The following is a 27751-nucleotide window of genomic DNA, read 5'->3' on the forward strand; positions in this document are numbered from 1 at the left end:
AAATCTAATAAAATTGTACTATAGACCATGTGTGAAATTGAGGGGGTGGGTGCATTTTTTCTCTTCTCAAAAGTGGTACAGTTTTATTAGTAGTTGCTGCTTTCTCTATTCTCGTATTTTGGACAAACCATTTAAGGTGGCCTGCAATTCCTTACCCAGCATCTTAGGTTTCTTAATATGTTGAAGACCCATCTTTTCCACATTTTCATTGGAAAGAAGGCTGCTGCTCTCTAATGCTATTTTTACCTTTACTCAATAAATTGACTTTCAGTTAGGCAGTATTAGTTGCATTAGCAAAACCTGCCTCATTGAAATTTCCTGTTTCAGGTTAAATTGTGTCCACCAGATGGTTGGCTTAACTTATCTTGCACTAAAAGGTAAGACTTCTTTTCTTGGCTTGCAATTCCAAGAGTGTTTGCAATTACTATATAGACTATAGCTCAGGAATAGTTGGATGGAGGAGATGCATAAGGCCTATGGAAAGAGGCTTGGAGATACCATCTTCTCTGGGTATAAAACTGTACCTAAAATTCTATGTATTCACCAAATTGGAAGTTTCCAGGGATACTTTATACAAACACAAATTTAAAATAGTCTAAAACCTAGTCTTGGGACATGCTTGCTTCACCAGTGGCTAAGACTCCATAGTCCCATTGCAGATCCTGCCCCCAACAAGTTCATTCATTGTTGCATGATTTAGATCATGTGTGCGTAAGAACCTGCATGCCACAACCTAGACCTAGTGCAGCCAAAAAAAAAGAAAAACAAAAAAAGTACTTCCACACAATGGAGTAATGTCATTTTTAAAAAATAATAAAACCCTCAAGTAGCTGACTTGGAGTGATTTCCATTGTACACTTTATATAGTGTTACATGAACAAGGCTACATTACATATAAGGAAGAAGATGAAATAAAGTACATCTGTCTGCTCAATCGTGCAAAGAAAAATGTAGCAAGAATACACTAGAGACTGAAGGGATCGGCTTATTTCAGGGAACAGCTGAGAAGAAGAAAAGTGGAAAAATTAATGAATAGAGTGATACTTTTCTGATGCTGTCATGCAATGATTCTTAGCAGTATGTTTCCTATATATCACATATCCCTACTGTAAAATTACAGTACACTATGCTGTTAAGAGGAGCCCCAAACAGAAGACAAATAATTACACAAGAACTTAAATGAATAACAAGCCCACTGAGTGGATGGAGGTTGGCAGGAAGGGGAAAGAAATATCCTAATTAACCTTGGTAAATAGTTTAAATACTGTAAAGCTTAAGTTAAAAAGAACTGTGAACAAAGATGACTCAGTTATACTTCTAATATAGGATACAATTTGAAACTAGTTTATATAGATACCAGACTGGAAAAAAATAAGTCACAGATAACTTAAACCAGGTTTTTTTTTGGTGTGTGTGGGGGCACCTATTTACTGAAGAGGGTCTAAAAGAAATAACACCCTAGGAGAAATGAAGACACTTGAGCCAAAATACTGGTTCTAAATATAATTCTGTAAAGATTACAGAATTCACTGAAAAAATGTCTGATCAGGAGTAGGAGAATGTTTGTAAGGAAAATATAAGATGAAACTGGAACATATTATGATGCCAGAAATAAGGAAACATTTAAACAAACAACGAAAGAAAGGCATACTATAAGGCAAAAATAATTATCAAAAATGATAGAGGTAGAGATGGGTAAACTTTAAAGACCAAGAGAAAACTCAGGCTTAAGCTCAATAGGTTGACGGTCTAAAAAATGAGATTGAGAAGGCAATGGCACCCGACTCCAGTTTTCTTGCCTGGAAAACCCCCGGGGCAGAAGAGCCTGGTAGGCTGCAGTCCGTGGGGTCGCTAAGAGTCAGACACAACTGAGCGACTTCACTTTCAGTTTTCACTTTCATGCACTGGAGAGGGAAATGGCAACCTACCCCAGTATTCTTGCCTGGAGAATCCCAGGGACGGCGGAGCCTGGTGGGCTGCCGTCTATGGGGTCGCACAGAGTCGGACACGACTGAAGTGACTTAGTAGTAGTAGTAGTAGTAGAATCTCATAATACAATATCCCAATTCTAGTATGTAATAGAAAAATCATCTCTTACAAATATGCTAATATATCAGAAAATGGATGAAATTTTAGTCAATGGATATTAATACCAAGATGAATTAAATGCTTGAAGTACCAGAATTTAAGTAAGCTACCATGTAAGTATTTCAAAAGCACTTACAAATCTTTTCAAATAACAGAATATTTTCACAACAAAAAGGCTAAATGAAAATTATAGAATTGAAAAACAATCAAAAGAAGAAACATATTGGCTCAGTAACAAACTGTAAGAGATAAGAAAAATTCAATGAACAAAGGTAGATTCCGATGATAATCCGAAGCTGAACAAGGATGAACAGACTAGAGCACCAGGGATCAGTGGGATTATAACACACAGCTGACAGAAGACTCTACACATGGACACCACCAGATGGTCAACACTGAAATCAGATTGATTATATTCTTCGCAGCTAAAGATGGAGGTCTATACAGTCAGCAAAAACAAGACCAGGAAATGACTGTGGCTCAGATTGTGAACTCCTTATTGCCAAATTCAGACTGAAATTGAAGAAAGTGGGGAAAACCACTAGAACATTCAGGTATGACCTAAATCAAATCCCTTATGACTATACAGTGGAAGTGAGAAATAGATTTAAGGGCCTAGATCTGATAGACAGAGTGCCTGATGACCTATGGATGGAGGTTTGTGACACAGTACAAGAGACAGGGATCAAGGCCATCCCCAAGAAAAAGAAATGCAGGAAAGCAAAATGGCTGTCTGAAGATGTCTTACAAAGAAAAGTAGGGAAGCAAAAAGCAAAGAGGAAAAGGAAAGATAAACCCATATGAATGCAGAGTTCCAAAGAATAGCAAGAAGAGATAAGAAAGCCTTCCTCAGAGATCAATGCAAAGAAATAGAGGATAACAATAGAATTGGAAAGACTGGTGACCTCTTCAAGAAAATTAGAGATACCAAGGGAATCTGTCATGCAAAGATGGGCTCAATAAAGGACAGAAATGTATGGACCCGACGAAGCAGAAGATATTACGAGGTGGCAAAAATACATAGAAGAACTGTATAAAAAAGATCTTCACGACCCAGATAATCATGAAGGTGTGATCACTCACACTCATCTAGAGCCGGACATCCAATGTGAAGTCAAGTGGGCCTTAGAAAGCATCACTACGAAAAAAGCTAGTGGAGGTGATGGAATTCCAGTTGAGCTATATCAAATCCTAAAAGATGATGCTGTGAAAGTGCACTCAATATGCCAGCAAATTTGGAAAACTCAGCAGTGGCCACAGGACTGGAAATGGTCAGTTTTCATTCCAATCCCCAAAAAAGCCAATGCCAAAGAATGCTCAAACTACCGCACAATTGCACTCATTTCACACACTAGTAAAGTGATGCTCAAAATCCTCCAAGCCAGGCTTCAGCAGTACGTGAACCGTGAACTTCCAGATGTTCAAGCTGGTTTTAGAAAAGGCAGAGGAACCAGAGATCAAATTGCCAACATCCCCTGGATCATCATAAAAGCAAGAAGAGTTCCAGAAAGACATCTATTCCTGCTTTATTGACTATGTCAAAGACTTTGACTGTGTGGATCACAATAAACTGTGGAAAATTCTTCAAGAGATGGGAATACTGGACCACCTGACCTGCCTCTTGAGAAACCTGTATGTAAGTCAGGAAGCAACAGTTAGAACTGGATATGGAACAACAGATTGGTTCCAAATAGGAAAAGGAGTACATCAAGGCTGTATATTGTCACCCATATCCAGAGTACATCATCAGAAATGCTGGGCTGAAGTACAAGATAGAATCAAGATTGTCCAGAGAAATATCAATAAGCTCAGATATGAAGATGACATCACCTTTATGGCAGAAATTGAAGAAGAACTAAAGAGCCTCTTGATGAAAGTGAAAGAGGAGAGTGAAAAAGTTGGCTTAAAGCTCAACATTCAGAAAACTAAGATCATGGCATCCAGTCCCATCACTTCCTGTCAAATAGATGGGCAACATGGAAACAGTGGCCAACTTTATTTTTCTGGCTTCCAAAATCACTGTGGATGGTCACTGTAGCCATGATTTAAAAGATGCTTGCTCCTTGGAGGGAAAGTTATGACCAATCTAGACAGGATATTAAAAAGCAGAGACATTACTTTTCTAACCAAGGTCCGTCTCGTCAAGGCTATGGTTTTTCCAGTAGTCTTGTTGGATGTGAAAGTTGGACTATAAAGTTGAGCACCAAAGAATTGATGGTTTTGAACTGTGGTGTTGGAGAAGACTCTTGAGAGTCCCTTGGACTGCAAGGAGATCCTATAGGAGACCAGTCCTGAGTGTTCATTGGAAGGAGTGATGTTGAAGCTGAAACTATAATACTTTGGCCACCTGATGCGAACAGCTGACTCATCTGAAAAGACCCTGATGCTGGGAAAGATTGAGGGCAGGAGAAGAGGATGACAGAGGATGAGATGGTTGGATGGTATCACTGACAAAATGCTATAGGTTTGGATGGACTCCGGGAGTTGGTGATGGACAGGGAGGCCTGGCACTGATTACTGGAACTGGAACTGATTACTTAAAATGTAAATGGGGCAAATCCTCCATATAAAAGACAGGTGTAGCTGAAGTGACATGAAAATAGGGCCTATCATACAGACTGCCTACAACAGACTGATTTCAAATTTAAAGACATCTATATGTGGAAAACTGAGGGGATAGAAATGGTATTCTACACAAATAGAAACCAAAGGAAAGCTAGGGTCAGAATACTTATATAAGACAAAGTAGATTTTAAAACACAGATTGTTATATGACAAAAATGAGGATATTCATTATATCATACATGATCAAGGGATTAATCCAAGAAACAACAAACATATTCTCATGCATATATATGAACATACATAGGAGCACCTCAATATATAAAGCAAATACTAACAGACCCGAAAGGGGAAATAACAGTAACACTGTAAGAATAGCAGATTTTAACGCTGCACCTACATTAGTGGACACTATATCCAGAAAGGAAATTAGTAAGGAAACACTGCCCTTATGTAACACATTAAGCCATGTGGACTTACACACACACATATATATATCATATATGCACAGTCGCTCAGTTGTGTCAGATGCTTTTTGATCCTCGGACTGTAGATTGCCAGGCTCCTCTGTCCTTGGGAATTTTCAGGAAAGAATACTAGAGTGAGTTGCCATTTTCCTCCTAAATGGGATGGATCTTCCCAAACCATGGACTGAACCTGCATCTCCTTAGTCTCCTGTATTGCAGGAGACTCTTTACCTACTTATATACTCTTTCTTTTTAACTGCACAGGGAACATTCTCCAGATTACATCACATGCTAGACCATAGAACAAGCTGGAAACTGTAAAACTCCTAGAAGAAAACATAGGTGAAACATTTATCTTGACATAAATCACACAATATTTTGGATTTGTCTCCTGACTAAAAGAAATAAAAGCAAAAAGCCATTATATAACCTAATTTAAAAGAAACACATTTATAAAACAAAGATAACCATCAACAAAATGACAAGACAACCTAATAAGTGGGAGAAAATATTTGCACATTATAAGGGATTAACACACAAAAAACATAGAGTTCTTACAACTAAAAGGCATAGTCAATATTTACAGTAGCTATAAATGGAATATTACCTTTAAAATCGTAAATTCTATGTTAAACACTTGAAACTTACTTAATTTTGTATGTCAACTTTTTACTGAATAAAAAAAAGGAAAAACGTACCTGGGTAGAGATTATACATAGGTATCCTACCTCCTGCAGTAAAACAAAAACAACCTCCAAATTAAAAAAAAAAAAAAAATATTTTAGGCTGTGCTGTGTCTTTGTTGCTTTGACTGCTGCTTCTAGTTGTGGTGAGTCAGATCTATTCTCCAGTTGCAGTGTTCAGGCTTCTCATTGCAGTGGATTCCCTTGTGGAGCATGAGCTTTAGAGTAAACAGGCTTCAGCAGCAATATTTGGGCTCTAGAGCATAGACTCATTAGTTGTGGCACACGGCCTTACTTGCGCTGAGGCATGTGGGATCCCACTGCACCAGGATTAAACCTGTGTCCCCTGCACTGGCAGGTAGATTATTTTTTTTATTTTTTTTAATTTTTATTTTATTTTATTTTATTTTTATTGAAGTGAAGTGAAGTGAAAGTCGTTCAGTCGTATTTTTTTTTTTTTTTTATTGAAGGATAATTGTTTTACAGAATTTTGCTGTTTTCTGTCAAAGTGAAGTTGCTCAGTCATGTCCGACTCTTTGCAATCCCATGGACTGTAGCCTACCAGGCTCCTCCATCCATGGGATTTTTCCAGGCAAGAGTACTGGAGTGGGTTGCCATTTCCTTCTCCGGCAGGTAGATTCTTAACCACTGAGATACCAGAGAAGTTCCAAAATCCAATTTAAAAGGATAGTACAAAATTCATGAAAGAAAATAAGTATTGAAGGACTGTTTTAATCTAAATGAATACTTGTGAGTGATGCTGGTACATGTGATTTCACTTTTGTATCTGTTTAAAATTCTGAGAAGTATAATTCTTGACAGATGAGCCAAAGAAAATCAAGTCATTTTTTATGTGTAGGCAAACTCAGTAAATTGAACCTTGGCAATAAACCATCTCAAAAAGAGATGAAACAATAAGATGCCTTGTAAGGAATAAAAAGTTAGGAAAACTTGGATGGAGCACAAATATATTATAAATATACTATCTTCGTAAGTGTCCTGATGACTAAATTTTAATCTTTATTTGAAAAAACATTTGTCTTGACTTTTAGCACCAAAGACCTTTGCAGAAAAACATTTATAAGAGAATCACAAAATGGAGCATTTAAAATAATGAGTCACACTATTTTTCTTAAGTAAAATGGGTTATTTCCTTTTGAAATTATATATATGTGTATCTGTATGTATATCTATATATATATATAAAGTGATTACTGTTAACATTTCAATTGTTGAAAAATTATTACCTTAATGTAGTCACATATATACAACTTCCATCTTTAAATTATTTCTATAGTTATTTGAAAAAAAAAAAACAAAAACAAAACCAAGGCATTTCCTCAGATAGGACTACATATTCTCATCTTCATTTACAGAACTTTTACCAAAGTTGTCTGGAAATCTAGAAAATGTGATAAAATGAGAATAAAGGCCAAATGCTTCAGTAAGATATAGGAAGAAAACCAGGAAATGTTATAAAATGGTTAAAGATTAAGAGTAGTTTGTTTATATGAAATAAAATATTTCACAGAGCTTGTTAAAATTTACTAATGATAAAAGATTTAAATACATTCTCCCTCTCCCCTCACTGAACCATGTTGTACAAGCAGAAAATCATGGAATTTTAGGTCACCTAACTTCAGAAAATGTCACTTAATAATATATTTGTTATTAGAGTGGAGGCCATCGTTATGAATCTCTTCCACACAATAAATAAAATTTATCAAACTTACATGTTTCCTTTAAAATTGTAACTTCATTATTCATTTTATACCATACATTTTTCCAGCACTTATTTATTGGCAATCATTGTAATAACTGCAACCTCACTAACCAGAATAAAAGACATTGACTTTAAAAATACACATACTTTTGTAAGTAATGCTTTATAGAAGGCATCTCAGAAACTACCTTAGAGGTGAAAAATTAAAAAATTTATCTTTTTATAATTCTATACTGTATTATAAGTACATGTTATACAGGTATGTGGACATATATGTACATATAAAAAATATATATAATAAGATTTGAAAAGGAACAAAATCTGGGTTTTTACAGAAACTCTAACAAAACTAAAACAGTGGAAAATGCTTTAAACATGAAACAACTTTAGTAAAATTTCTGTACAATTTTAAAGTTTTATTTACACATATGAAATGTAAAAGGAGTAATGCTTAAAATTACAGAACTCCATATATTTAATGGCAGGTAAATCTTGAAAAAATAACATACCAGTCACAAATATATTCAAGCAATAAATATGTATTCATAAATAGTGTAAATCTCTATCAAGATTAGAAACAAAAATCACAAAACTGAAGTTTATTTCTTAGTCTATGTGCAACCTATTATCTTTGCAACTTCACTATTAGGCTATTAAACATTTTTAAAACTTTCAATTTGGAACCATTATGGGCACAAAACAATACAGAAAAACTTAAAAGTGATTTAAAGAAAAAGCAACAAGAAAAACTAACCTTTCTTCTCTAATTTTTCACATTAAAACACTTAAGCAAAGATTTAAATTTAACTATCTTAGCAAAAATATGACCAATGAGGGCAGTATATCTTCCCAGAGAAAGTTTTGAAAGGATAAAATACAGATGAAAGCTAATTTGTAAGTCCAGAAACATTAAAAAAAAAAAAAAAAAAAGACATCTTCAAAGCAGTAGTCTACTGGGCAGTGCCAGTTTTGTCACATAAACATAAAACATATAATAATTAAGAAAAGCTGGATCTATCCTGGAGCAGAGAAATGCTCTCCTATATCCAGTTGATTGACAATATTCTTGGAAGGTTGCATAGACATAGCTTTCAGTCAGCACTCTTATTAAGCAGCTATAAAACCAGTGGTGCAGAACTTTTCTGAAGATGAGAAAATGTGTCATTTAATATTCATGGACCAGTATCAAGAAGAGGAGGATGATACTGAAGGAGCCTAAAATTAAAAGTAAGGTATGTTAATTGTTTCAGTATATTATTACTCCTCAAAAGTGTTCTCTATCTCATGACTATAACCAATCTACAGTGTATTTACAAAGTGAGTTAGAAAGGAAGCCTTGAAGTTCAATAACCTGCTATTGTGACCTTTAGGGCTGTATTTCTTAAGACCTGTAAGTTATTACCCTCATTTTTCTTACTTCATCATTTAATCACAAGAATTTATAGGACATATTAAAACAAAAAAAAAAAATTGTGGAAAAAAACCATAAAAATTCAATTAAAATTTCACTAGTGAATTGTCTGTGAACTTTTCTCAGCAAGAGCACCTATTTCTCAAAACTTTTTTAAGCAATCTGATGCACGATTCAATTGAAAATATCAAAACTAAATTTCAACATTTAAAACAAAAGACATTTAAACACTACTAACAAGCTACAAATAAATGTTTCCATTCACAAAGCCATTTCAAATCAGAAGAAAATGCACTTGTCTTTGAAACGAAAAGGTGCAGAGCATACAAATTTGTGAATTTGGTTTCATGCATCTTATATACCCTTAGTAAAACAGTATCAAAAATGTCCATGAGTTTAGTACTTGTAACAAGAAATACATTTTAAATAAACACAATTAACATATAACAACAGAGGAGTATTAAAAACATACCAATTTTATGGGGGATCATACCTACAGAATTAAGTAAACAATATTTGGCTTTATCAATTAAGTAGCATAATATTATGATAATATTCTAAAGTACACAAAGGTTTTTAATGTAATTAATGTTATTAATTAGGCCACTCTAACTGAAAAGGAATAACAGGAACATGAAATGACTTGATAAAGATAAAAGGTTTTCCAAGTATAAAAAGAGTATTTTTCGTATGTGCTATTATTGAACCAACAGAAAATGTGAATGTCATTAATTCTTATAAATTAGGAAGTGAAAACAAACACTGATGCTTCACAAAAATGCTAAATATGTACTCACATAATGAATTCACTTACTAATGTAAACTGGTCATATACTTGAATCAGGTCCTCCATTTTGTATTCTTCTAGCACCACGAAATTGTCCAGATTTCCACTTGCTTTTCGTGCACAGTCTTGGCAATGTACTATGTATGTCTTTTGAAAATTGCTTTCATTAGTGACAAAAAGAAGATCAAAAACTTCCACCTATTTTATACAAGAGAAAAAGCACTGATCAGACATAGCTGAAATTATCTGTACCATTATTATAAAACTATAGAATTCTACTTTACATGAAAATGTGGATGATCATTTTGGATTAAATGCCACGCTTTGATAAAAGGCTCCATGGGGGAATTCGCTGGTGGGCCAGTGGTTAAACTCTTCTCTTCCACAGCAAGGGGCATGGGATTAATTTTTCATTGGGGAGCTAAGATCTTGCATGCTGAGTGGCTAAAAGAATAAATGAATAAATAAAAAATACAGTAATAACCTTAAAAAACACCTAGGCCCCACAGTAGTGTTTGAGGTGCCAGGTTTATTTTCTAGGATATCCAAAGACAAGGATGGTGTTACGTATTTTGAGAATAACCTAATGAAATTATCATTATAACCATGGATCAGCATGTTATATTTTCCACATAATTATCAGTACATAATTATCAGTACAAAATATTGATGAGTTCAGTTCAGTTGGTCCGTTGTGACCGACTCTTTGTGACCCCATGAACCACAGCACGCCAGGCCTCCCTGTCCATCTCCAACTCCCAGAGTCCACCCAAACCCATGTCCATAGAGTTGGTGATGCCATCCAACCATCTCATCCTCTGGTGTCCCTTTCTTCTCCTGCCCTCAATTTTTCCAGCATGAGGGTCTTTTCAAATGAGTCAGATCTTCGCATCAGATGGCCAAAGTACTGGAGTTTCAGCTTCAATATTAGTCCTTAGAATGAACACCCAGGACTGATTTCCTTTAGGGTAAACTGGTGGATCTCCTTGCGGTTCAAGGGACTCTCAAGAGTCTTCCAACACCACAGTCCAAAAGCATCAATTCTTCGGTGCTCAGCTTTCTTTAGAGTCCAACTCTCACATCCACACATGACCACTGGGAAAATCACAGCCTTGACTAGATGGACCTTTGTTAGCAAAGTAATGTCTCTGCTTTTTAATATGCTGACTAGGTAGGTCATAACTTTCCTTCCAAGGGGTAAGCATCTTTTAATTTGATGGGTGCAATCACCATCTGCAGTGATTTTGGAACCCAGAATAATAGAGACAACCACTGTTTCCACTGTTTTCCTATCTATTTGCCATGAAGTGATGGGACTGGATGCCATCATCTTAGTTTTCTGAATGTTGAGCTTTAAGCCAACTTTTTCACTCCCCTCTTTCACTTTCATCAAAAAGCTCTTTAGTTCTTCTTCACTTTGTCATAAGTGTGGTATCATCTGCATATCTGAGGTTATTGATATTTATCCGGGCAATCTTGATTCCAGATTGTGCTTCCTCCAGCTCAGCATTTCTCATGATGTACTATGCATATACATTAAATAAGCAGGGTGACAATATACAGCCTTGATGTACTCCTTTTCCTATTTGGAACCAGTCTGTTGATAATGTTCTGGTTTTAGTTGTCTTTCCCTGCAGGGGAAGAAAGACACATCTGTCTGACCTCCACAAATACAGTCACAACACTTTGTGGTCCAGTGAACCCCAGCATGCCAGGCTCCCCTCTCTTTCACTATCTCCTGGAGTCTGCTCACACATCATAGTTGGTGATGCTAACTAAACATCTAATTCTCTGGTGCTTACTTCTCCTTTTGCCTTCAATCTTTCCCAGCACAAGGGAAAGATTTCACTTGAGCTGGCTCTTTTCCAATGAGCTCGCTCTTCACATCAGGTGGACAAACTACTGGAGCTTCAACATCAGCATCAGTCTTTCTGAAGAATATTCAGGGTTGATTTCCTTTAGGATTGACTGGTTTAAACTTCTTGAAGTTCAAGGAGATCTCAAGAGTCTTCTCCAGTCCCATAATTTGAGAGTATCAATTCTTTGGTGCTTAACCTTCTATATGGTCCAACTGTCACATCTGTACATGACTACTGGAAAAACACATTTTTGCCTATATGCATCTTTGTCAGCTAAGTGATGTTTCTGCTTTTTAACTCTAGGGCTATGGCTGTCACAGATTTCCTTTCAAGGAGCAAGCATCTTTTAATTTCATGCCTGCAGTCACCACCTGCAGTGATTTTGGAGCCAAGAAAATAAAATTTGCCTCTGTTTCCATTGTTTTCCCATCCCATCAGGATGCCATGATCTAAGTTATTTGAATGTTGAGTTTTAAGTCAGCTTTTTCACTCTCCTTTTTCACTCTTGAGGCTCTTTAGCTCCTCTTCATTTTCTGCCATCAAAGTGGTATCAACTCCATATCTGAGGTTGCTATTTCTCGATTCCAGCTTGTGATTCATCCAGCCTGGCATTTGGCATGATGTACCCTGCACCTCATGACTCACTGGAAAAGACTCTGATGCTGGGAGGGATTGGGGGCAGGAGAAGAGGACACAGAGGATGAGATGGCTGGATGGCATCACCGACTCGATGGACTTTGAGTCTGAGTGAACTTCGGGAGTTGGTGATGGACAGGGAGGCCTGGAGTGCTACGATTCATGGGGTCGCAAAGAGTTGGACATGACTGAGCGACTGAACTGAACTGAACTGATCTCTGCATGTAAGTAAATAGGGTGACAATGTAAAGCTTCGTTGTACTCCTTTCCCAATTCTGAACCAATTAGTTGTTAAATGTCTGGTTCTAACTGTTGCTTCTTGGACAGCCATTCCCATCATTTTAGATCACTGATTTCTAGAACATCTGTGTTCACTCTTGCCATCTCCTATTTGACCATATCCAATTTTCCTTGATCATGCCCCAAACATTCCAGGTTCCTATGCAATATTTTTTTTTACAGTTTTTTACTTTCACCACCAGACAGTATTACAATTGGGTGTCATTTCCACTTTGGCTCAGCTACTTCTTTCCTTCTGGAGCTATTAGTAATTGTCCTCCACTCTTCCCCAGTAGCATACTGGTCACCGTCTGACCTGAGGGCTCATCTTCTGGTGTCACATCTTTTGGCCTTTCATACTGTCCAAGAGTTCTCACAGGAAGAATACCTGAGGGAGTATTTTCTCCTCCACTGGACCACGTTTTGTTAGAACTCTTCACTATAACCTGTCTCTCTTGGATAGCTCTGCTCCACATGCCTCATAGCTTCACTGAGTGACCCAAGCCTCTCTGCCACGAGAAGGCTATGATCCATGAAGAGGCCACAAATGTTTTGACTAACCAACCTTATTCCTTTATGGACTGCCAGCTACCATTGTGATTAGTTTATTTTCAAGAGCAAGAAACTCACTGATGACTAATAAAGGGTATTTATTTATTATTCTACTACATTAAGGAAAATAAGTACAGGGTGTATTTATGAACTGTACCATACCAAAGACAGTGTACTTCTTTTACAAAAGAATGTTGAGTTGTAATGTCTCAGCCTGGAAAATGGATAATACCTAGAGTACTTGTTTTCATATACAGAAAAAATCATTATTTATCTGAGATATGAACGCTAACTAGAGTCTGCTTGGTCTTATAAAAATATACTTCAATGAGGTTATACAATGTTAAACAGCCAAAAGATTTAATCAACATATCTCAGAATTAAAATATAATTTCAAGATTTCCTTTGGATATTCAATTTCTTAGGCAAGTTCTGACTTTTGACTTCAGTGATTAGAAACTTATCACCTTAAGTCATGTTTGAACCACACTAGTAAAAGATCATTGTTCATAAGGTTTTCATTTACTCTAAATAGGCAGTAACATAGTTTAGTAACCCCAGTTAAAACATCTTAGTTCTTCAGCTTGTCATCATTCTCTGTTTCTTCAACTATCATATTGATTTTACTTTCTAAAGACTTTTAAGCTTCTCTCTCTTTTTTAACATGCCTAACACTACTAATGAATCTCAGCCCTTAGTAATTTTTTTAAACACCATTCTATGGACTTAATCAGTAGCAGTCCAGTAATTAAGACCCAAGCTTGCCCTGTTGGGGGCTTGGGATCAAAACATATATGGGAACTAGCATCTCACATCTTATGTACTATGCACACTCCCAAGACCCCAAACAACAAACAAAAATGCTTAAAACTAGTCTCTTTACCTTCTTCATTTTAATTATCAACTACCAACTAATGAAACACGTGCCTTGGCTTGAGTCCCTTGCTGTATAACTTTTAATTATCTCAGAATAAACATCAGATTTTTTAAATTCAAGATGCTTATAGCTATATACCACTTCTTACAGATTTTTCAAAATATGCAATACATTTTCCAACCACACTAAACTATCTAGTTTTTTTATTACTGTACTATTAGACTTGTGCAAAAGTAACTATGCCTTTGGACCCTGAATTTTAAATCATTACAACTAGGCTCTTAATTAATCAAAATGAGGACCAATTTAGTCAATCCATTTTTGCCAACAAGTAATAAGTTTGTTTATTGCTGTAGCATAAAAATCTGTGCTTCAGCATTCATTGAATTCTTGGGAAGGATTTTCTGGTGACTGAGGTTGTCAAGATGCTTGAAGAAATGGTAGCTGGTTGATAAGAGGTCAGATGAATATGGCAGATGAGGCAAACTGCAGCCCCATTTGTTCAACGTTTGAAGCACTCGTCGTTGTTGTGAATAAACGGGCCTTTTCTGTTGACTAATGTTGACTGCAGGCATTCTAATTTTCAGTGCATCTCATTGATTTGTTGAGCATACTTCTCTGATGTAATGGTTATGTTGGGTTTCAGACAGCCTGAGTGGATAAGATGAGCAACAGACACCTACAGTGACCACGACCTTTTATACATGCAAGTTTGCCTTTGGGATGTGCTTTGGACTTCTCAGTCCAACCATGGAGCTGATTGTCACAGTGAATAAAATCCACTTCTCACCAGACGTAACAATCTGATTGAGAAATAGTTTGTGTTGTTGTATAGAATAAAAGATGACAACACTTCAAAATGACTATTTTTTTTGATTTGTGGTCAGCTCATGAAGCACTCACTTACCCAGGTTTTCACCTTTTCAATTTGCTTCAAATGGCAAATGACCACAGAATGAACGAAGGTGAGTTCTTGGCCAACTTCTTGGGTAGTTCTAAGAGGATCAGCGTTGATGATATTCTCAGTTGGTTCCTGTCAAATTCTAATGGCTGTGCTCCTCATCTTCAGGGCTCTAGTCTCCACTGTAAAACTTCTTGAATCACCATTGCACTGTATGTTCATAGGCAGTTCCTGGGCCAAATGCATTGCTGATGTTGAGAACTGTGTACACCATTTTATGACCCATTTTGAACTTGAATAAGAAAATCACTTGAATTTGCTGTTTGTCTAAAATCATTTCCATAGTCTAAAATACATGTATATAAATAGCCAGTAATTCATTGGCAAAAAATATAAAACAAGATATGCACATTAAAATGGTGTATAACAGAACCACATTTATTTAAGAATGTATTCCAGTATCAAATGGCAACATTCACCAATGCAAAACTGAAATTACTCCTGCATCAACTAATACTTGTTTTGTCCTCCATAAAACACAATGATGTTTTTATTCTGATTCAAGTCATTTTTTCCCTGCTGAAATAAAATAATTCACCTTTGAAGGGGCCCCTACAGCAATATTAGAAAATAATTTTTCCTAAGTTTTTTGTAGAACTATTTCTTTCTTTTTAATGGATTGATGTTGCTTTACAATATTGGTTTAATTTCTGTCACACACCAACATGAATTGACCACAGGTGTACATATTTCCCTCTGTTTTTGAATCTCCCTCCCACCTCTGGCCCTTTCCCACCCCCTAGGTTATTACAGAGCCCCAGTTTGAGTTCCCTGAGTCAGAAAGTAAATTCCCATTGACTATCTATTTATATATGTTAGTGTATATACACGGAGAAGGCAATGGCACACCACTCCAGTACTCTTGCCTGGAAAATCCCATGTATGGAGGAACCTGGTAGGCTGCAGTCCATGGGGTCGAGAAGAGTCAGACATGACTGAGTGACTTTCCTTTCACTTTTCACTTTCATGCATTGGAGAAGGAAATGGCAACCCAGTCCAGTGTTCTTGCCTGGAGAATCCCAGGGATAGGGGAGCCTGGTGGGCTGCCATCTATGGGGTCGCACAGAGTCAGACATGACTGAAGTGACTTAGTAGTATAGTGAATATACATCCATGCTATTCTCTCCATTCATCTCACCCTCTCCATCCCTCTTCTCCTCCACTCTTGTCCATAAATCTGTTCTCTAGGTCTGCATCTCCACTGCTGATTCTGTGCACAGAGTCATCAGTACCATGCTTCTAAATTCCAAATACAGGAGTTAATATAGTTTTCTTTTTTACTTACTTCACTCTGTATCATAGGCTCTAGGTTCAACCACTTCATTATAACTGATTTAAATGCATTCTTTTTATAGCTGAGTAGTATTCCACTGTATACCACAGCTAATCCATTTGTCACTCAATGGACAACTAGGTTGCTTCCATGTCTTGGCTATTGTAAACAGTGCTGCAATGAACACTGTGATACATGTGTCTTTTTCAATTTGGGTTTCCTCTGCATATATGCCTAGGAATGGGATTGCTGGGTCATATGGTGGTTTTTTCCTAGCTTTTTAAGGAATTTCCATATCATCTTTGATACTGGCTGTTATCAATTTATACTCCTTCCAGCAGTGTAGGATTCCTTGTCTCCACACTTTCCAGAACTCACTGTTTGTGGATTTTTTGATTATGGCTATCTCTCTGGTATGAGGTGATACCTCATTGTGGTTTTGATTTGCATTTCTCTAATAAAGTGTGATGTTGAGCATCTTTTCATGTGTCTAAGAGCCATTTGTATGTTTTCTTGGAGAAATGTGTGGTTTCTCAAAAGAAATGCGTGTTTCCCAGTTTTTGACTGGTGGTTGTTTGTTTTCCTGGTATTGAGCTGCACGAGCTGCTTGTATACTTTGAAAATTAATCCTGTCAGTTGTTTAATTTGCTCTTATTTTCTCCCATTCTAAAGGTTGTCTTTTCACATTGTTTATAGTTTCCTTTGCTGTGCAAACATTTTTAAGTTTAATTAGGTCCCATTTATTTTTGTTTTTATGTCCATTATTCTAGGGTTTACGTCCCAAAGGATCTTGCTAGATTTATGTCATACAGTGTTTTGCCTGTTTTTTTTTTAGGAGTTTGATAGTTTCTGGTCTTACATTTAGGTTTTTAATTCATTTTGAGCTTATCTTTGTGTATGATCTTATAAAGTGTTCTAATTTCGTTTTTTTTGCATGTGGTTGTCCAGTTCTTCCAGCACTACTTATTGAAGACTATCTTTCCCCATTGTATAGTCTTGTCTCCTTTGTCAAATATAAGGTGTCCATTTGTGTGTGGATTTATCTCTGGGCTTTCTATCTTATTCCATTGGTCTGTACTTTTTTGTCCTGTACCGTATTGTTTTGATGACTGTAGCTGTGTAGTATAGTCTGAAATCAGGTAAGTTCATTCCTCCAGCTTCAATCTTCTTAAGATTACTCTGGCTATTAGGGATCTTTTATGTTTCCATACAAATTGTGAAAATTTTTTGTTCTTGTTCTGTGAAAAATGCCATTAGTAATTTTATAGGGATTACATTGAGTCTGTAGATTGTTTTTGGTACTACAGTCATTTTCACAATATTGATTCTTCCAACCAAGAAGCATGGAATATCCCTCGATCTGTTTATGTCATCTTTAATGTCTTTAACCAGTGTCTTTAATCGTCTGTATATAAATTTTTTGTCTCCTTAGACAGGTTTATTCCTAGATATTTTATTTTTTGTGTGCAAAGGTAAATGGGATTGATTCCCTAATTTCTCTTTCTGATTTTTCATTGTGAGTACAGAGGAATCCAAGCAATTTCTGTGTACTGATTTTTGTCCTGTAACTTTACTATTTCCTAAGTCATTGAATAATAATCTGTATATATGACCACAGGCATTATAGTTTTCAGGCATATTACATTTAGTTGTTTATAATTTGTGTCCTCTAAGTAGAATATAATCTCATGTAGAACAGCTTACCACATTTTTATGTGTTTACTTTTAAATCTTTGGCACAAGAGAAAAAATTAACAAATGTTTATGAAAGTAAGCAGAAAGGACTTACTAGTACGTGGCATGTAAATATATATATGTATACATATGAAATTATATACATATACCAAAATAGATATTTGGCAACTGTGTACTTGTAATAAATAGTTCCTACTTCAAAATATGAGATTATAATCATCTGATAAAGAAAATCTTACATAATTGCTACTGTTAGGAGATACTTCTGAGTAAACACCGAGTTAACAGAATATTATACCATTGGGAGGGAAGTTTAAGGGAGAATGGATACATGTGTATGTGTAACTGAGTCCTCTTGTTGTCCACCTGAAACTATCACAACATTGTTAATCAGTCATGCTCCAATACAAAATAAAGAGCTAAAAAAAACTATTATACCATCAAATGAAAATTTAATATAATAGCTATGATATTCAATTTCAACAAAATGCATCGCATGAAAAGTATATATAAGTTTATAATTAAAAGACAAAAGAAACCAAACCCTAGAAAAACCACAACAAAACGGTCAATAAGAACAGTTACCTCACAAATGCTACAGTAATGTGCTGGTTCATCATTTGTCCGTCCATGCCATATAACCTCTTTTCCTGCTGTAATAAGAGCTTCCCTCAATGTCAGACATTGCTTCAGAATTTTCATAAGACAATACCTAGTGTAGAGAATTATTGTGACAACTGAATATTGAGTACTTTTAGCACAAATAACAAATAACTTCAAGAATCGTGTTTCCAAGTCTAAATTGGAGGCTGAATTCTTTTGATTATAAGGTAATAAAGTATATATTTACTCTTAGATAGTCAAAACAATCATTTATATATGACTGACTTTAAAGTTCTGGGTACTGTAAAATATTATTTATGGGTTATATTTTACAGTTAGTTTAATTATAGTACTAAAGAAAAAAGTACTAAAATTATTGTTTCAAATTTTAATTTGAAGGTAATCTAATGGTATCTTTAACTTTTTGGTATCTAGTTTATATTAAACTTTTTGGCAATGTGTATTTTCCATACATTCATGCTTCTGATATTCATATAGTGAATTTTCACAAATTGTGCTAGTTTTTCCATAATTTGATATTACTACTCAAAATTGTGTCCTACAGCATCCACAAATGTGTCTCAAAGCTCTCCTCTGAAGACACAAGTGGATGATGTAATCTGGGAAGAATGATTTAACTCTAAAAAGCAGAGAACTAGTTTAGCAAGGTGATGTCACACAATGTGAACAGTATAACCTCCAAAAGTATTAGTTTGATTATATTATTTTGATCATCACTAATTTAGAGCTTTCTGATATACTGAACTGCTACTGAATCAGAGTCTGGAAGATATTATTATTATATAAACTATTATTTGAAAGAAAAGATAAAACATTAAATATATCTACTATCCTCCTTATATTTACTGCTTTTAGTCTTTATTTCATATTCAAATGTAGAGTTACAGATAGCAAAGGCTTTATTTCCTGGTTACCTTCAGTAAGACTATACCTGGCATATAATAAGCACATAATAAATACTTGAATCCTAAGTAGGAGATGACTTATCTTTCCCAGATTACCTTACTGACAGAGCTACACACAAAACTGAGCCTAAAAGAGTGATAACACCATGGACAGCCTAAGATCCTTCTAGCTGGTTTTGTTAACTATTCAAAGAACACTTTGTATATATGTTACAAAGCTGAATCTACTACATTATCTTTTTTTAAGGATTTTATTAAAGGATTATTCTAATTTTAATGAGTATATGAGCTGTATAAAAATAGTCAAACCACTATAATAAACATAATACATTTCAAGTATCTTCAAATGTTAATTATGAACTGAAGAGTGAAGTTTTCCCTTAAACTTCAATAAAATTATTTTTAAATTAAAAAAAATAAAGCTTATTGTGAAAAACACAGAGAAAAATCAAGAATAAACAAAGATATACCTCACTACCTCTACTTTAAGCTAAAATGTACAAATATATTATCTTCTTATCATACATCAATGAAAACAATTAGAAGGAAGGAAGGAAATAGTAGTGCTTAAAAAGCTGAACAGTTCTATGAAGCCTACAAGACCTTCTAGAACTAACACCCCAAAACGATGTTCTTTTAATTATAGGGGACTGGAATGAAGAAGTAGGAAGTCAAGAAACACCTGGAATAACAGGCAAATTTGGCCTTGGAATACGGAATGAAGCAGGGCAAAGGCTAATAGAGTTCTGGCAAGAGAAAGCACTGGGCATAGCAAATACCTGCTTACGACAATACAAGAGAAGATTCTACACGTGGACATCACCAGATGGTCAACACCGAAATCAGATTGATTATATTCTTTTCAGCCAAAGATGAAGAAGCTTTATACAGTCAGCAAAAACAAGACCGGGAGCTGACTGAGGCTCAGATCATGAACTCCTTATTGCCAAATTTGGACTGAAATTGAAGAAAGTGGAGAAAACCACTAGACCATTCACGTATGACCTAAATCAAATCCCTATAACTCAGAGTGGAAGTGAAAAATAGATTTAAGGGACTAGATCTGATAGACAGAGTGCCTGATGAACTATGGATGGAGGTTCGTGACACAGTTCAGGAGACAGGGATCAAGGCCATCCCCAAGAAAATGAAATGCAAAAAAGCAAAATGGCTGTCTGAGGAGGACTTACAAATAGCTGTGAAAAGAAGGAAAGGGAAAAGCAAAGGAGAAAAGGAAAGATATACCCATTTGAATGCAGGGTTCCAAATAGCAAGGAGAGATAAGAAAGCCTTCCTCAGTGATCAATGCAAAGAAACAGGAAAACAATACAATGGGAAAGACCAGAGATTGCTTCAAGAGATACCAAGGGAACAGTTCATGCAAAGATGGGCTCAATAAAAGAAATGCTATGGACCGAACAGAAGCAGAAGATATTAAGAAGAGGTGGCAAAAATAGAAAGGCAATGCCAAAGAATGCTTAAACTACCACACAATTGCACTCATCTCACACGCTAGTAAAGTAATACTCAAAATTCTCCAAGCCAGGCTTCAGCAATATGTGAACCGTGAACTTCCAGATGTTCAAGCTGGTTTTAGAAAAGGCAGAGGAACCAGAGATCAAATTGCCAACATCTGCTGGATCATCAAAAAAGCTAGAGAGTTCCAGAAAAACATCTATTTCTGCATTACTGACTATGCCAAAGCCTTTGACTGTGTGGATCACAATAAACTGTGGAAAATTCTTCAAGAGATGGGAATACCAGACCACCTGACCTGTCCTTTCAGATATCTGTATGCGGGTCAGGAAGCAACAGTTAGAACTGGACATGGAACAACAGATTGGTTCTCAATAGGAAAAGGAGTACGTCAAGGCTGTATATTGTCACCCTGCTTATTTAACTTATATGCAGAGTACATCATGAGAAACGCTGGGCTGGAAGAAGCACAAGCTGGAATCAAGATTGCCGGGAGAAATATCAATAAGCTCAGATATGAAAATGACACACCCTTATGGCAGAAAAGCGAAGAAGTAGTAAAGAGCCTCCTAATGAAAGTGAAAGAGGAGAGTGAAAAAGTTGGCTTAAAGCTCAACATTCAGAAAACTGAGATCAGAACATCCGGTCCCATCACTTCATGGCAAATAGATGGGAAAACAGTGGAAACAGTAGCTGACTTTATTATTCTCAGTTCCAAAATCATTGCAGATGGTGATTGTACCCATCAAACTAAAAGATGCTTAGCCCTTAGAAAGAAAGTTATGACCAACCTAGACAGCATATTAAAAAGCAGCGACATTACTTTGCCAACAAAGGTCTGTCTAGACAAGGCTATGGTTTTTCCAGTGGTCAAGTACTGATGTGAGAGTTGGACTACAAAGAAAGCTGAGCACTGAAGAATTGATGCTTTTGAAATCTGGTGTTGGAGAAGACTCTTTAGAGTTCCTTGGACTGCAAGGAGATCCCTCCAGTCCACCCTAAAGGAGATCAGTCCTTGGTGTTCATTGGAAGGACTGATGTTGAAGCTGAAACTCCAATACTCTGGGCACCTGATGTGAAAAGCTGACTCATTTGAAAAGACCTTGATGCTGGGAAAGATTGAGGGCAGGAGGAAAAGGAGACACCAGAGGATAACATGGTTGGATGGCATCACGGACTCTATGGACATGGGTTTGGGTGGACTCCGAGTGTTTGAGATGGACAGGGAGGCCTGACATGCTGTGGTTCATGGGAAATCAGTAAGTCGGACACAACTGTGAGACTGAACTGAGACTAAGACCACTACAGAAAAATGAGAAAATTCCTCTTGATGGAAGAAAAATTGTGGTGTTTGCATTTCTAATATTGAGAGAAATCCTGACAAACTGGATGGGTCTAGACAATATTGAGAATAATGAAGGTAGAGAATGAAAATGTTGAAAGTGAAAAAGGCTTTAAGTTTATGACCAAGTGAGAGATATTTTAAGTTTATGACCAAGAAGTAAGAAAACTACAAGATGATTTTTTCTTCATTACTTTTTCTCTCTTATCTCACTATTCAATTTGTATGTAAACTTTTGAGTTCAATCTTCACAAGAGTATGTTGTATAATCTTTCTCTACTTCAATTGCTACAATCACAATCCAAGTTAGCTAGCTGGATTTCTTCAACTGTCTGTATTCTTTTATTTTTATCTTCCATTTTCCAATCTTTACACCCAAAGTAATAAACAGATTCACACTTTAAAATTTTAAAACAAAAATCTCTTTCCCTTCTTCTATAACACATAGAATTACTATCTAAACTACTTAACATTGCCTACAAGAACCCTTGTGGGCTTCCTTAGTGGCTCAGCAATACAGAAGATTCCTGTCAGTGCAAGAAACATTGGTTCAATCCCTGGGTTTGAAAGATCTCCTGGAGATGGAAATAGCAATCCATTCCAGTATTCTTGCCTGGAGAATCCCATGGACAGAGGAGCCTGGTGGGCTAAAGTCCATGGGGTGGCAAAGAATCAGACGTGACTGAGCAAATAAACAACAAATACATCTATAATCCTGTACCTTAGCAGTTTCCTGAATTCATTACCACAGATATTCCTTTCCTTTGTTATGCTACAGCCATTTCTGTTCCATAAACACATAAAAGTTGTTTTTATTTAAGGCTTTCACGTGTTTTCAGGATCTGAAATGCTTTTACCCCTCACTTTTCTTCTAGTTCTCCTTTTTATGATTCTTGTCCATTACAGAAACCATGCTGTCATAAACCACTAGAACAAAAGTAGCATTCTCCATGACCTTAACCAAAAAACAAATCTGTAAAAATATACTTTATATATATTACTTCACATAACTTATTTATCTGTTTGGGAATTTATCTAGGTCACCCTGCTTATTTCACTTATATGCAGAGTACATCATGAGAAACGCTGGGCTGGAAGAAGCACAAGCTGTAATCAAGATTGCCGGGAGAAATATCAATAACCTCAGATATGCAGGTGACACCACCCTTATGGCAGAAAGTGAAGAGGAACTAAAAAGCCTATTGATGAGAGTGAAGGAGAGTGAAAAAGTTGGCTTAAAGCTCAACATTCAGAAAATGAAGATCATGGCATCTGGTCCCATCACTTCATGGGAAATATAGATGGGGAAACAGTGGAAGCAGTGTTAAGACTTTATTTTTTTGGGCTCCAAAATCACTGCAGATGGTGACTGCAGCCATGAAATTAAAAGATGCTTATTCCTTGGAAGAAATGTTATGACCAACATAGCATATTGAAAAGCAGACACAATCACTTTTCCAACAAGGTCCGTCTAGTCAAGGCTATGGTTTTTCCAGTGGTCATGTATGGATGTGAGAGTTGGACTGTGAAGAAAGCTGAGCACCGAAGAACTGATGCTTTTGAACTGTGGTGGTGGAGAAGACTCTTGAGAGTCCCTTGGACTGCAAGGAGATCCAACCAGTCCATTCTAAAGGAGATCAGTTCTGGGTGTTCTTTGGAAGGAATGATGCTAAAGCTGAAACTCCAGTACTTTGGCCACGTCATGTGAAGAGTTGACTCTTTGGAAAAGACTCTGATGTTGGGAGCGATTGGGGGCAGGAGGAAAAGGGGATGACAGAGGATGAGATGGCTGGATGGCATCACTGACTAGATGGACGTGAGTCTGAGTGAACTCCGGGAGATGATGATGGCTAGGGAGGCCTGGCGTGCTGCGATTCATGGGGTCGCAAAGAGTCGGACACGACTGAGCGACTGAACTGAACTGAACTGAACTAGATTAAGTCATACAAAGAAAGAGACTGTTTTTTATATTCCACAGTACCCATTTCATTGCCAGGAATATGGTCAAGAATAGAGTTAGTGGTTCTCAAATATTTGATTAATGGGAGTCATTCTGCCTAAAACCTAAGGAAAACATAGGTCAAAAAGAGACAAATGGAACATTTGGATCAGCCTATGATTATTTTCATGAATTAGAGTTAATGGTCATATTGAAGTTACCAAATGACCATCCATAATTGTGGATCTATAATATGAATTACTGCCTTAGTTCAGAATTTGAGTGATGGATGCTCTTTCAAACTTTTCTAATTTTAAATCTCAAACATTGAAAGAAAAAGGAATGAGTCAATAAGTAAAATAGTGCATACCCTTAGTGAACAATTTTTGTTTGCATATATTTGTTAGAAGAAAATTTTGAAAATAAATGAAAGGTTAGCACTATTTCTCAAGATACTAGTTTGTGAGACTAACTAGACTAGTCTAATAAGACTATCTAGTCTAAGATTTAGTACACTAAATCCTTGTCTACCATTCACAAACACACAGAAGTGGTGAAAGGAGTTAAAAAGAACAACAGAAAATAGTAATTTAAATATTTATTTGGTGATGGCATGAGGGGAGAGAAAGTGAAAGAAAAACATATAAACTGAAGTTTGGAGAAACAGTGCTAAGTGGCTCGTCCTGAAAATACATACCAACAGACTCCAAAAACATGATTCCATTCTAAACCACAATAAACCACCACGTAAACTTTCTGCTTTTGTAACTTTTTTGTTGTGCGTGTCAATTCTCTGATTTTGTAAACTTATGTTTACAATATATGCTAGTCTGTTAAGTGGGCAAAAGCAGTACGTCTAAAAAAACAATGCATATATATTAATTAAAAATGACCTATTGCAATTCATGGGGTTGCAAAGAGTAGGACACGACTGAGCGACTGATCTGATCTGACTGCAAAAAAAAAAAATTACGAACCATCACCTCAACCTTCAGCAAGTCAAAAGCTTCTTACAACAGTAACATAAAGGATCACTAATCACAGTTCACTACCAGAAATATACCAATAAAGAAAAATCTCAAATACTGTGAGAATTAGCAAAATTAGACATGAAAAGAAAGTGGGCAGGAAAGAAATGGTGCAGACACTTGTTTAATACTGATTTGCCACAAATCAATTTGTAAAACACACAGAATCTGCAAAGTGCAGTCAGGTAAACACCAATAAGATGATGTATGCCTATATTCTAAATATACCTACAAAAGAAATGGAACAGAAACCTAAGATAACAAATGAGCAATTAGTAGACTATATATACACATACATATATATTTAAACTGTTCATCTATTAAATTTACAAATGGATCAAGAAGGGGATAATTTGATTACAGTAGAAAATATAACTAGTTAAGACTGTTTAAAATGATTATTTATGAGATATTTATAATATTTTCACTCCCTGTGCTTCAGACAGACTTACAGGATTAAAACTAAAGGGGTCCTAGGACATCAGATTGGTCAAAGGTTAAGAAAAAGGACACATGTATGAGTTTCCTAGTAAAGAATCATGTATGCCTTCATTATTCTCTATGCCACAATAATTGGCATATTTTTCAAAAGATATTTCAAAAGTCTATTTCAAAAGATATAAAGTATTTTTTAACATGTGAGTATTAAGTTTCTGGGGCCACTTTATCATCTGATATCAACTGATATAAATCTTCGGGAGAAAAACATTCATTAGGTAACTTTATCATATTCCCTGTGCTCCATTTTCTCCTCACCATAAGCATCCAAAAGAAGAACTACAGCAACTTTGGAAAGGACTTACTTAATCATTTCAAAAAGCTTGGGATCTGAAACTTTGATGTTTCGTGCCATATTCCAGGACAGATGAACCATGGGTACTACTGACTTTACACTTTGCAATTTGTTCCACTCATACCGTTCCACTGCCAATTTATACTGGCTGGCTAGGATGGGAAAAAAAAATTTAAGTTAAAAATGAAAGTACAAAATATATGAACATAATCATTATCACCACTCAGGTCATCATTTTAATGATAATTCTGAAAAACTAAAAACACTAAAATATGGTTCTCATAAAAATTATAGTTAAAAATTGCCATTAAAGAGCACTTCTTCAATTGCTAGTTGTATCCAACTCTTTGCAACCCCATGAACTGCCACATACCAGGCTTCTCTGTCACCATGTCCCAGAGTTTGCTCAGATTCATGTCCACCAAGTTGTTGATGCTATATTACCATTTCATCCTCCATCACCCCATTTTCCTCCTGCCCTCAATCTTTCCCAGCGTCAGGATCTTTTCCAAGAGTCAGCCGTTTATATCAGGTGATCAAAGCACTGGAGCTTCAGCATCAGTCCTTCCAATGAAAATTCAGGGTTGATTTACTTTAGGACTGATTGGTCTGACCTCCTTGCAGTCAAAGGGATTCTCAAGATTCTTCTGCAGCATCACAATGTGAAAGCATTAATTCCTCAGTGTTCAGCCTTCTTTACGATCTAACTCTCATATTTGGACATAACTACTAGAAAAACCATAGTTTTGACAATAAAGACCTTTGTTGGCAAAGTAATGTCTCTGCTTTTTAATATGCTGTTTGGATCTGTGATAGCTTTTACTCCAAGAAGCAAGCCTCTTTTAATTTTGTGGCTGTGCTCACTGTCCACAGTGATTCTGGAGCCCAAGAAAATAAAATCTGCCACTGATTTCAATTTTTCCTATTTGCCATGAAGTGATGCAACAGGACACCATGACTTTAGTTTTTGGAATGTTGAGTTTTAAGTCAGTTTTTTCACTCTTTTCTCTTACCCTCATCAAAAGGCTCTTTATTTCCTCTTCTTTATGCCATTAGGGTGGTATCATCTTCCTATCTGAGGTCACTGATATTTCTGCCACAATCTTGATTCTAGTTTGTGATTCAACCAACTTCTCATTTCACATGATGTATTCTGCATAGAAGTTAAATAAGCAGGGAAACTACATACAGCCTTGACATACTCCTTTCTGAATTAGGAACCATTCTGTTGTTCCATGTCTGGTTCCAATTCTTCTGATGTTCTGGTTCTGATGTTACAAGCAGGTTTCTCAGGAGACAGGTAAGGTGGTATGGTATTGCCATCTCTTTAAGAATTTTGCAGTTTCTTGTGATCTACACTGTCAAAGGCTTTACATGCCAAAGTAAAGGTTTTTCTGGAATTCCCTTATTTCTCTGTAAGCCCAAGAGATGCTGGCAATTTGATCTCTGGTTCCTCTTCTAAATCAAGCTTGTACATCTGGAAGTTCTCAGATCACAAACTCTTAAAGCCAAACTAAAAGTATTTTGAGTATTACCTTGCTAGGATGTGAAGTAAGTGAAAATGTACAGTAGTTTGAACATTCTTTGGCACTGCTTTTCTTAGGGACTGGAATGAAAATTGATCCTTTCCAGTCCTGTGGCCATCGCTGAGTTTTCCAAATTTGCTGGCACATTTAGGGCAGTAGTTTAATAGCATCATCTTTTAGGATTTGAAATAGCTTAGCTGGAATTCCATCACCTCCACTATGTTTGTGGAAAATCTTCCTAAGTCCCACTTGACTTCAGAATCCA

At 36.2% G+C, this 27751-nt stretch overlaps 1 protein-coding gene across 1 annotated transcript in view; it reads right to left on the reverse strand.

The window, feature by feature from the left end:
• Positions 1–7023: 7023 nt before the first annotated feature.
• The window catches only part of LOC132344466 (lysine-specific demethylase 6A), a 185414-nt gene continuing 164686 nt past the window's right edge, over positions 7024–27751 (reverse strand). Inside the window, exons 26-29 of the mRNA XM_059884061.1 lie at positions 25971–26112; positions 18439–18565; positions 9732–9919; positions 7024–8738 (exon numbers count right to left, since the gene is read on the reverse strand). Of these exons, the coding sequence (XP_059740044.1) occupies positions 8696–8738; positions 9732–9919; positions 18439–18565; positions 25971–26112 (500 nt within the window). The 3' untranslated portion in view covers positions 7024–8695. The remainder of the gene's footprint in view (positions 8739–9731; positions 9920–18438; positions 18566–25970; positions 26113–27751) is intronic.

Source organism: Bos taurus, chromosome Y, assembly GCF_002263795.3.
Source record: "Bos taurus isolate L1 Dominette 01449 registration number 42190680 breed Hereford chromosome Y, ARS-UCD2.0, whole genome shotgun sequence".
NCBI lineage: Eukaryota > Metazoa > Chordata > Mammalia > Artiodactyla > Bovidae > Bos > Bos taurus.